General features: G+C 28.5%; 1 protein-coding gene across 1 annotated transcript; it reads left to right on the top strand.

Annotated features, from left to right (window-relative positions):
• The first annotated feature begins 1,342 nt into the window (after positions 1-1,342).
• Positions 1,343-3,060, top strand: LOC132918363 (tigger transposable element-derived protein 6-like). Its single transcript, XM_060979557.1, is given in 1 exon segment — positions 1,343-3,060. A coding segment is annotated over 1 exon segment (1,338 nt). The 5' UTR covers positions 1,343-1,635; the 3' UTR covers positions 2,974-3,060.
• Positions 3,061-12,446: the final 9,386 nt, after the last annotated feature.

Here is a 12,446-nt window from a genome sequence, read left to right on the forward strand (position 1 = left end):
TCTCCAATTAGTTAAAGTTAATTGACACCAGATAAACAATTCAGAGTAATAATATAAAAATCGATTTTCAAAAGAGTAGTTAATAATTATATTTAGTTATAGGTATTTTAAATTTGAATTCGGATGAGCGATCTAAATGATCTAATGGATCAAAGTTGTGTTAAGTTAACCAGTGCCATTACGCTCATCTATACTTTTTATACTTATAAGTTACAACTTATAAAGATTTTTTTATAAAATTTATGTTATATCACAAAAAAATTAAAATTGAAATAGTAAAAAATTATTTAAAAATGTATTTTGCGGTGATACTTCAAATAATGTAAAAAATATATTTTCAAAAAAATTTACTGAAATAATGAGGTGGATACAGAAATCGATCATAATGTATATTATAAAATAATAATGCCACCAATTGAAACAATAACACGAAATAATAGTATTGACACCTCATAAAAATACTTAATGTTTGAAAAAGTAAAGCCAGAAAAAATTTAAAATCATATACACCTACCAGCTACGACCGTCAGACTCGACATATTCTACACCCCTAGTACTACATTTCTCAACTGTATAAGAGTAGCGATGACTTCTCAGCACTGCTGAGTGACAAGTATTTATAATATTATAGCAAAGGCATGCTTAGATTCTAGTAATTGATTCAAACGGACATTACAAATAGGTAATAAATATTCTTATAATTATTATTGTTTATTTCTTCAAAAAAGATAATAAACATTTTCATGTGTTATTTATAATATAATTAAAATTATCTTACCTTCAACGGGCTATTGAATGTTATCAATGTCAAAAATTAATGATATCTTAGTATACAAATAAAAGAAACGCGAATAAAGAAAAACAGATTAAAAATCCGATTCAAAATTTATTTTATATTTTATTTGTTTAGCAAATTATTAATCCATGTTTGTCCATGTAAAGTTTTAAGGTTATATCGTTTCAGGTATACCGATAATATAGACTGACCAATCGAAGTATTATACAGTGAAACCTCTATTAATGGACACCTCTCAATAGTGGACCCTTCCCAATAGTGGACACTTCTAAATGCCCCGGCAAAAATGTATGCGTATAATAGGAGTTATAACCTCTTAGTAGTGGACACTCCTAATAGTGGACGTGGACACAATAAACTGGTACCAAATTAAAAATTACCTCTCATAAATGGACACAATACATGTACATTTCAAAAACGTTTAATAAAAATACTATATTTATCTGTTATATATTCGTTCATATTTTATCTTATCTTAATGGTTTTCCTAATCGAAAAATTACTAATGGTTCGGTTATGTGTTCGGTCGTTAGTTGTGTGCAGCACATTGTGTGAACACGTACCTACGTTAAAATGAATAATAATAAAAGAAAAAGATTGAACTTAGAAGAAAAATTAAATATTATTAAAACCAAGGAAACAGAAAATCTAAGTGTTCGTGTTTTAGCAGAACGATTTTGCATAAGCAAGTCACAGGTAAATTTAAATATTTAATTTAAACACATACATATTTTGTTTTAATTTATCTAAAAATCATTTAATGAAAAATACAGGTGAATAACATTTTACAAGATGCGTGTAATTTGAAAAAATATTACGCTGAGAACGGCAATGAAGATATGAGGAGAAAATTTTCGAAGACATCGGATGGAGCACTTGTAGATAAAGTTACATTTGAATGGTTCTGTAGAGCCCGTTCATATAATTTACCTGTTTCTGGACCATTGCTCCAAGAGAAAGCACGAGAAGTTGCAAATGAGGTAGGTCTAGAAAACTTTAAAGCTTCAAATGGTTGGCTTCAAAAATTCCGAGAACGTCATAACATTTCTTTTAAAAATATATGTGGTGAAGGTAACTCTGTTGATACAAGTGTCGTAGAAAAGTGGTTAGAAAAATTGAAAACATTAATTTCAGATTATGAACCAAAAAATATATTCAATTGTGATGAAACAGGTTTATTTTTTCGAGCACTTCCTGATAAAACATTGTGTTTAAAAAACGAAATTTGTCGTGGAGGTAAAATAGCTAAAGATCGATTAACTGTTTTACTATGTGTAAATATGATCGGGGAATTTGAAACTCCGTTAATAATTGGAAAATCACTAAAACCACGTTGTTTCAAAAGTGTAAATGTATCAACGTTAGGTGTTAATTGGAAATCTAACCGTAAGGCATGGATGAATCGAGATTTAATGACAGATTAGCTAATGTGTTTTAACAGAAAAATGGAGATGGAAAATAGAAAAATTATTTTATTTCTAGATAACGCTAGTTCACATCCTGATACATTAAACTTAAAAAATATAAAACTAATATTCCTACCTCCAAATACGACTTCGATTTGCCAACCACTAGATCAAGGAATTATTAAAAATTTTAAAGTTCATTATCGCCAACGATTACTTCGTCATATTTTATCTAGAGTTGATCAGAATGTAGAAAACAAATCTATAAACGTTTTAGATGCAATTTTTTGGATAAAGTCCGCATTAAAAAATATAAAACCAGAGACAGTCAAAAATTGTTTTAAAAAGTCGGGATTTTTTTCGTTCGATACAGCAGAATATGTAATGGAAAATGACAATGTTGCAAATTTGGACTTATTCTCAGAACTTGTACCGAGTACTATCGAAATTGAGGACTATGTTTCTATAGATAATAATATCCTTACAGAAGACAATACATTAATCATATCAGATATAATCAATTGTAATCTAGACAATTTTAGTGAAAAAGAAAACGAACAACTCGAAGAACAAGAAGAAGAAGATGAAGACGATTCGATATACAATCCAACGTTTGAAGAAGTTTGGAAAACAATAAATAATTTAAAAACATATTTTAAAAATAAAGAAGATGAAATCGCATTATCAATGGTAGCCAATTTACAAATTCATTTTGAAGAGCAAAAAAAATTTACACAAAAAAAAATTACAGATTTTTTTAATTTTACATAATCATTAAACATTTTTATAAGCATTTTTATACTACATAATTTTTTAATACATACATACATACATTAAATATACATACATCTACATACATATTTATATTATAATATACATACATAATAAATAATAAATTAATATTCCAATGTATATGTTCATATACAGTGTACATATAACCTGCAATTTCCTATAGTGTCTCCCTATAGTGGACATTTAGTAATTTTTTGCAAATGTCCACTAAGTAGAGGTTTTCTCAATAGTGGACAACTCTCTATAATGGACAATTTTTAATTCCCCGTGGCTGTCCACTATATAGAGGTTTCACTGTATTATAAATCTCAGCTCTTATCAACACAAATTCTTTACGGTAGTACTGAACTTTGTACTATTTTATTCATTTTTTCGATCCTTCGTTTATACGCGACTATAGTATATATTTTTGTATACATAATATATTCGCACACGCCAGCCACTACTGCCGATTTGACAGGGAATCGTTAGCGGTAATTTGGTTTGGTGACGAGACATGCACACCCATAATTTAAAAAAAAAAAAGACAAAAAAAAGGTAAATAAACGAAAAAAGAAAATCTCAAGCGTGACGCCGCCGTGCCATAGACACTTTTTTCGACGTGACAGGCCCGTTAAATTAACGTCTCGCGAGTACTATGTACAACAGCGGCAGTGGTGGCAGGAGAAAATTCGGTAATGGGACATGACAAGGCGTTCAGCTGCGCTAACGAGATACACTATATGGGTGTGTGAGTGTGTGTGGGTATGTGTATAAGAGGAGTAAAGGAGCGCCGTTACGCGTACACCGTGAGCATTACAAAACAGTTTCGATATTAAATAAAAATCACTATGTATTATATATATATATGTATGTGATACGTGTGCTGAACGCGTGCAATTTGAGTATGAAGGACATGGGTTAGAAGGGTCGTCGTCATGAAGGGAAGAATCCGACGGGATTAAATGAAATATCAGTGGCATTACTACATGCATTTTTCCCCTTGTAAGCCGCCATCGCCGGCGGCAACTATACACATGTATATATTCCATATACATACACACACGCCACACATACACGTATATAAAATAAATGTATATGTATGGATGTATCAGTCAAAATTAAAAAAAAAAAATAAGCTGACCCAGCTGACCTTCCAACTAGTGTTTGGACTGTAATATGTACGCATACGCCATACAGTGCTTAATGTGCGCAGTCTCGACTCAATAGCGGTACAATGGTAAGGCTATGTTTGATTCTGCGACTGGTATCTCTCTTTATTATCTTTTATGTAGGTAACCTTTATCCTTTTCTTCCTAACGTCTCTTTTTGATCAAATGTTTTAAAACTGATTTCCGTTTTTGCTTAAAAATATTATTAATTTATTAAAATCAATAGTAAATACAAATTTATAAATAAAAATACAATACAATATTTATTTTCGATTTACCTATCTAATAATTAAGCGTATTATAAATAAGTATTTTATACTTCATGTGTTAAAAATAGATAAATATTTTATTACCGCAACTACATAACCAATACATCTCAAAAAATAATTTATTCCAAACAAGTGTTCTGGCAACCATAGAACATCGGAATCAATATATTATAAGGAAAACTAACGCGTGCGATTCTTTTCATTATAGCGAAGAAACTAGCAGAACATTCAACAATATTACTGTTTAAACAGTAGAAAATTAATCGGTATGATTTTATTATATCAATATAATTTAATAATTATTCCATCTAATATAATTATATTAACTATAACACAAACTATTAATAAAATATAATTTATAATTTTTATAAGTAATCTTAAAATTTATTTTATTTATCATATTTTAAACTTACACGAGCACAAAACTTTTTGGAGAGCAATAAAATACGTTTTTTCGAGGTACTCTCTGAGTTTATGGCTTTATAAAACTGATTTATACAAATAAATAATTTAATGTAAGTGTTTCCCAAAGTCTTTATGACGAAAACGTGGGAAAAGTGGACTATAATTTTGTTAGGCAAAAAGGGAAACAATCTTAAAATATTTGGGTGAAAAGCAAAAGGTCATTTTTGTACGAAAAAAGTTCCGTCGCCGTTATAGACCACTGACCGTGGCCTTAACTTTATAACAGTTGTCTATTATACAATATTATTATAACAATAATGCATATATTATTCAGTATATGGGTGCGTTATTGTAGCACATTGTAATTTGTAATGTTGTACTATAATACTGTGTTAATAGTTTATTACGTTATAGTAAATTAATTATTATTATTTTTTTTTTGTAGAAAATCGGAGAACTGTACATTTATTTTTGTTTCTAACAAAAGTGTACAAAATAACGACAGCGAATAAAACAAGTTTTCGTATCTGATGACGGTATATTGATTATGGGATTCGTTTTGATATAATAAGTGGGTATATAGTATATACGTTAAAAAAATCTTATATTTTGTGCAAGTACGAATTTTCAAAGAGTTAAAATTTAAATATCATTGTTTTCGCGATCCATATTCACGTGCTTACAGCAATCGATATGAAACCTATTCGCGTAGTGTAATTAAGAATTGGAAGTGTATTATATTATACCTATATTATTCACCCACTTGAAACAGTTTAATATTCCGATTGGGTTATATGTGTATTATTTACACACATATATATATAGGTAAACACACACACACACACACACACACACACACACACGCATACACAAATACACGCTAATACATACATATATATTATGACTGAAATGGTGGAAGTGGGCGTGTATCATATACAGAAGGTGACGGCGGATATTAAAACAAAAGCGGTAACCCTTAAAATATGTTATTAAACATGTATAACCACATATACCCATATATATATATATATATAGAATTATATATAACATACACGCAAATAGGTAGGTACATAATATTATGATAATAAACGTGGGCGACGCGCACTGCGAGATATAAAGCCACTCCGAATGACTCTTTGCTAGTATCTCGTACCGTATATGTAAAACAATTGCTAACTACAAGAAAAACGTCTCAACAGCGATACCCGAAGAACACACATCTAAGGGTTTGCTTCGCTGTTTGATCGTTTAAGGAGAACTCTGCGGCATGCAATCCGTTTCGCGGAAAACTGAGATTACGACCGTTTGCCACGATAATTAGTAAATATTTTCCGACTCTCCCTGTTAACTTGGCAAACTATTATAAACCGAATACCGAGCGTAGATATTTACACAGCAAACAAGTAATCACCGTGCAACAATCAAACGGTATCAATATAATATGAACAACCGTCTTGAAACTCCCGAATTCGCTATCCAATCGTCGCCGCCATCTTCGAAACGCGATTTCACGTTAGCTACTGCTGGAAACGCGTGTATTCGTATAAATTATGCCAAATAAACAAAGTGATTTCGTGCAATAGATTATGCTGCAGTATGCAGAGTGACCAGTCGTTTGATCAGTAAATGTATAATATGATGTTACATTAACCACCGGTTTTCAGTCGCTTACTTTTTTCTCAGTGTCGGAAGCATTGTTTCTATCGTGTTTAATATTACAGTTATCGCTGCGATTAGTATATTATTATATTATATTAGTTTTTATCATAGTAATATAGTGTTTATTGTTTTTGTTTTAACAACCTTTACCCTGTACCGGCTGTACCTGTTTGTACAGTTAGAGTTTAGAGTTGTTTATTCGCATTTTTTTTAACGACATACATGAATTTAATATTAACCAGAATGATTTTCTGAAAAATTATAATATGTGTAGTTACAATAGGAATTTTTAAAACAGCAGTTAATTTATTATAATTCATGTACGTTTTTAGATGAAGTGTTCGTATTTTATGTATTTTGATCTAATAACATTTTCACTAATAACGGTAGGTCGTGTTTTGTTTTATTAAAAAAAAAATGTAGAATATACTGTAATAGGTACATTTTCTATAATGGTATTATATACATTTATTAATTTCAAGCATTCAGGCTATATGTAAAAACATGTGCAAATTATACTCGTGAAGCTATAATTTGCATTACAATAATTAATTTATACGTTTCAACTGAATATCTCATATCTGATTTACCCTTTTTTTATGTTTTTACAAAAATACTTTATTTATTATTATTTGATAGATACGTGTAATAATAATAGTATAATTTCCATGGATAATTATTTGGTTATTAGTTTATGAATTAATATGACCATCGTTTTTTTTAATAATATTTTATTATTTTTATTGATATTCAATAGGATTTTAATTTACTGTCCAAATTTTAAATATAATAATAATTATATGCATACTCGTATATGAATATAGCTCAACATTGCTATAAGCTATAAACCTAAAGCTATCAAAAAAGAACAAGCAAACTTATTTTTTTTTCACATTGGTGTATAATTTTTATGACAATTTAAAAATACATATGATTATTAGTTTGTATAGTTTATATACAAATATTCAATTGTTCTTGTTTATATTTGACTTTTTATTTCATCTTATAAATGATAATATTATATCATTATATCAAAATTATACCTAGCTACCTATCTTTAAAAAGACTGTTAAATTATTTTTTCAAATAATCTATTAGCCTAAAAATAAATACATATAAATAATAAAATTTGTTCACTTGTGTGTATAGCTTTAATCACTTAATATTGATTAGTTCCGATGTTTGAAATAAGTAAACAGTAAACAAAAATGTTAAATATAATATGATTATTTAATTTTAATTTTAATCTTAGTATTGTTGTAGTTTAATTCGATGACGCTTTAAGGACCTTGTTTAACAACGGCTCTACTCAATCATAATTTAATTAGATTAATATGTTTTTGTAAACGTTTGAAATGAAAAATCAATTGATTTCGTGCAGGGGTTACGGTTTTGTAAATAAATGTTTTCTCTGAACACTTTTGTATTGTCAATATTATTAACAGCAAAATACGAACATTTTTCTCTTTTATTTTTAGATGCTTCATTGGATATAATATTTGGCCTTCAGTTCAGGTCACTGATTTTCCATTTCAATATTTTCACGCAAGCTGAAATTATTCTTTTTTTACAAAACGGCTACATGAAAACTTTAATGCAAAAAATAACTATAAACACGCTGTATCAGCTGACCATGTCGTTGCCGTGATTACACCGAATAATAAGTTTTATTTTACTTTACAAAATTTCGAGAAAAATGTATTAGATAGTTTTGATCGAAACATAGTTTTCAACAAATAAAACTTGAAATAAAATACTTTTTAAAGGTACATTGTTTAAATGTTTACTTATATACATATATATAAACGTTTATTAAAAAAGAATTAGCATCGAATTTATTTTCTTTGCTCTGAAAATGGAAATTCGCCGTCAATATAGTTCAAGGGACAGCTCAAATGCAAATTAAAAATTATCATTTTCAAGTGATAAATATGCTAAGTTCTCATTTTCATAAAATATAATAATTTATTTCCCTCGGTATTTTATTGAACATATTGCATATTATATATTTCAAAAGTAATTTTCAATCGTTTGGCGATAACGGGGAACGTAAATATATATATATATATAATATTAAATTACGCCAGCGTCGATAGTGATACACGGAATCCCCGCCGACGCCGTGACCGGAACGAAAAATTGAAAGGAAAAAAAATGCTTTCTTCGATCCGTGTATTCAATGCAAAGGTATCTCGAGCTGTATCTATAATTCCACGGTATACCATGATAGGAACGGAATTATACTTACGCTGAGTACACGAGCATCCGATTCGTCAAGCTCACACTGCACGCGAATGTCACAGATAAAATTGCACCGTCTGTGTCTCGCGGTTTCGTCGTCGGTGGCGTTCACGTTGGTTTTTATTTTGTTGTTAGTGTTCGTCCCGTTCGTTAAATTCATCTACGCCATAGGGGTTAGCAACGTCGAGTGTTTGCCGGGACCCTCTGCAGACGACTTCATTAAAAAATAAATTTTCAGCATCAACATGCATAGTACACCATTTGCCATTGGCGATTTTTCCCTCAAGCGTACTTCACACACGTGTCTTTCGTCCGTCACACGTACTCTCTCATATCGTTTTCTTTCCCGTTAACCTCGCTCCGCCGACTGACGATCGGGAATCTGAAATCTAACCCGTCATCCACGTCCCTTGTATAAACGAAATCCACGACCCTTTATTTCTATAACACGTCAACGGAAAACCAGACAGTCTTATAATAATACCTCATTAAAGTATATATTATTATACTACAAAAGTTAAGTTAAATTTCCGATCACAGGAGTCACGGCGGTACAAAGACAAAAAAATGTTGTGTGATTTTAAAGAATTTTCGTTGTACTTGAAAATATGAAAACTCGTAGTGTAGTTTAAATGGTTTAAATGGCATCATATAAATTCGAAAGAAAATATTAGGCAAGCTTTTTTTTTTTTTAATTATTAAATACTGAATTCGTACATCTTTAATGTTTAAGTACAGGAACTCTTATATATTTAATGGTGAAATAAACCTTAAATAAGAAAATGTATGTATCCCTCTCTTTAACATTATTATAATTTTTTTATAAGAGTACCTGGAAATGAATGCGAACTATTTAAAAAAATAGTAACAGTTTTCCCTAAACGTATGCGTAAACGATTCATTTGAACGTAAATGAGTTGTTTTCTGGGTAAATGTGCGCAAAGTGGTTTTAGTCCAGCACAGTATAGTGTAAATTAATATTATCAAGCCTGCAACATTCAGGTCAAACTTTTTGCTTACCATAAATTATTCAGTCATCTTAATTATTGGTTGTCTAAAATTATTTTTTGGCGATTTTTTTTTAGTAAAATAATATGTTAGGTATATTTTTTACATTATTAATTTTTTTTTTTTTACTTAGTAATTATATCTCATAGCATCGGAGTTAGAGCACCATGATCCAAACGTACTTGACAGTCAATTTCAATGAGGTATTTTAATTAAGTTGTAGCTTTATGTTTCGTTTGAACTAAAATTATATTTACTTTAACTTAATACGTAGCTATTGGAAGAATATCCATCGATGAATATTAGTTTATTGATTGTTAGTATTTCAGTGAGATTATTTTTCAATGCGTTTAAAATACTTGGCCACTTGTGGCCACTAAAATCGTGCATTTCAAAGTTTTTTATACAAAAGGTACCCATTAGTATACAATAATTTTCTTGTATTTGTATTAGGCATTATTATTTTGTATTCCATTTTAATTAATTTAAATTGCATCATATAATAAAATATAAAAATTAATTTACTAAAAATGATTACCTCTTTTTTCTTTTATAACAATGCAATCATTCAAAATTTGATTTTTAGAATATATAAATTAACTTAAAGATGATATTTTAAAATTTTAGAAATATTCCGCTAAATAATTCATTGTATAAAAGGAGATTTATCATTTTAAAAACAGACGTGTAGTGGTGTAGCCACAAAACTATTCTTAAGTAGTAAAAAAATATTAAAAATTTGAAAATATAATCTTCAAGTAAATTTAAAAATTCCAAAAATCATAGTTTGAATAAATTCATTATTAAATTTATATTTAATGGTGATTATAATTGATGAATCACTGTGTATATTTAGTATTTATATCATAGAATGTATTGAAAAGAACATTAGTGGATAATAATATCGAAACATGAAAAAAACTTATAGGAATAATAACATAATTTTAAAAAATAACGCCCAATGTTCTTATGTAGATTCATGTTATTAATAATTGTATATTTTTTATAATTGCTTTTTTGTAATAGGTAGTAATTTTTTCTTTCATGCTTTTTCCGCATATTTTCTCAATTGTTGTATTTTCCAAACACAGAGAACAGTATAGCTCAGAGAGATTACACTTGTAGCATACACATGTGATGAAATAAAATGGCAATGATATGTAACAATATACACTCACAGGGTTCTTTATTTTCTTTTAGCCTCGTTCAGAGGGTGAGTCAAAAGTCGAAACAAGTTTTCCTTTCTTTTTTGTTTGAAAAAAAGTAGAATTAAAAATACTTGAGCTACACAGTTTAAATAGGTAGCATACGAGTATTTTGGTTAATACCATATGTGCTGCACCTCAGTAAGTACAAACCTAATTAATAGAAACTGCAATGTTAAATAATATATTGCATTGAGTGCTTACTCAGCTCATACAAATCATATATATGTGTATATACATGTTTCTAACGTATCCTGTAGTTAATAAATTTGACCAAATTTATTTTCGGGTTTAACCTATGATATATGTGAGTCATGAAACATCAAATTCGAAATATTTAATTTGTGGTTAGTCAGCTCAACTTGTCACCTTTCGAGTTTTCGACAAAGAAATACAAATGATAAGGACGACGACATCAGTTTTTCAACATAAAGTAAATAAAATATAAAATATATAATATTAATTATTGATTGATATCAAATAGCGTATGAATAATACATATTTTAGTGATATAATTTGTTTGGTTGTTTTGTTTTCCAATTCGAAAACAATAACTGATTAAAACCATAATATTACAGCGTTTCTTAAAAAAAAAAAACTTTTTCAGAGAAAAACTATTACACAGTCAGCAGCGAATTGAAATATTGTACTTACCAACAGTTACTGTTTGCATCATTGTGGGAAAATACATTTTTTAAGAATTTATTTATTTTAATAATAAACTAATTACCAAAATTAATAAGAATATAAATTTTAATGTATTGTGAATATTAGTTAACATGGTGATCAATAATCCAAAATTTCAATGTTTCGTCAGTATTATTTGTATACCCAATATAAGATAAATGGAATACCACGTTATCAGCAACCACTAACCAGACATTAGCTTTAGCTTATATTCACACGAGTTGTTTTATTTTTTTATTGTTTCATACTTGACGCTAATGTTTCTTGTAATTTTTAAACAATTACAAAATATTAAAAATCATATAATTAATATAACAAATTGGTATAAGTATTATATTTTATAACCCCTTTTGCTATTATTATTTGCATTACGAATTTTAAATTATTCATATATGTAAACGCGGTTTATTATTCTAATTCATTTTCAATAGTTTTGTATTCATGTACTATTAACTATTGTGTATTATAGTCATAATATTATTCGCTATTCAATACCGCAATTTATAGGAATGAAACGAGAGGTGTGCGTTAGGTACCAGGCATGCAATTCAGCTAGACTTTTACAGCTATGAATATTTTTAAATACCAACTTAAAACGTATGTGTATTGTGTACAAGAAACGTACCTATTTTAATTATTAATATAATCTAACATGAATATAATATGATTATATAATTAATACATTATAAACATCTAAGTAATTCATGTGTTATCCTTCACTTAATTTATTATAAAAAATGTACCATATTCCCTAATCTAAAGTATGTATAATATTACAAAATTTATCTAGTATATATTTATCTAACAACTGTAGGTTATTGAATTTA

The sequence above is a fragment of the Rhopalosiphum padi genome, chromosome 1 (genome assembly GCF_020882245.1).
Source record: "Rhopalosiphum padi isolate XX-2018 chromosome 1, ASM2088224v1, whole genome shotgun sequence".
Lineage (NCBI taxonomy): Eukaryota > Metazoa > Arthropoda > Insecta > Hemiptera > Aphididae > Rhopalosiphum > Rhopalosiphum padi.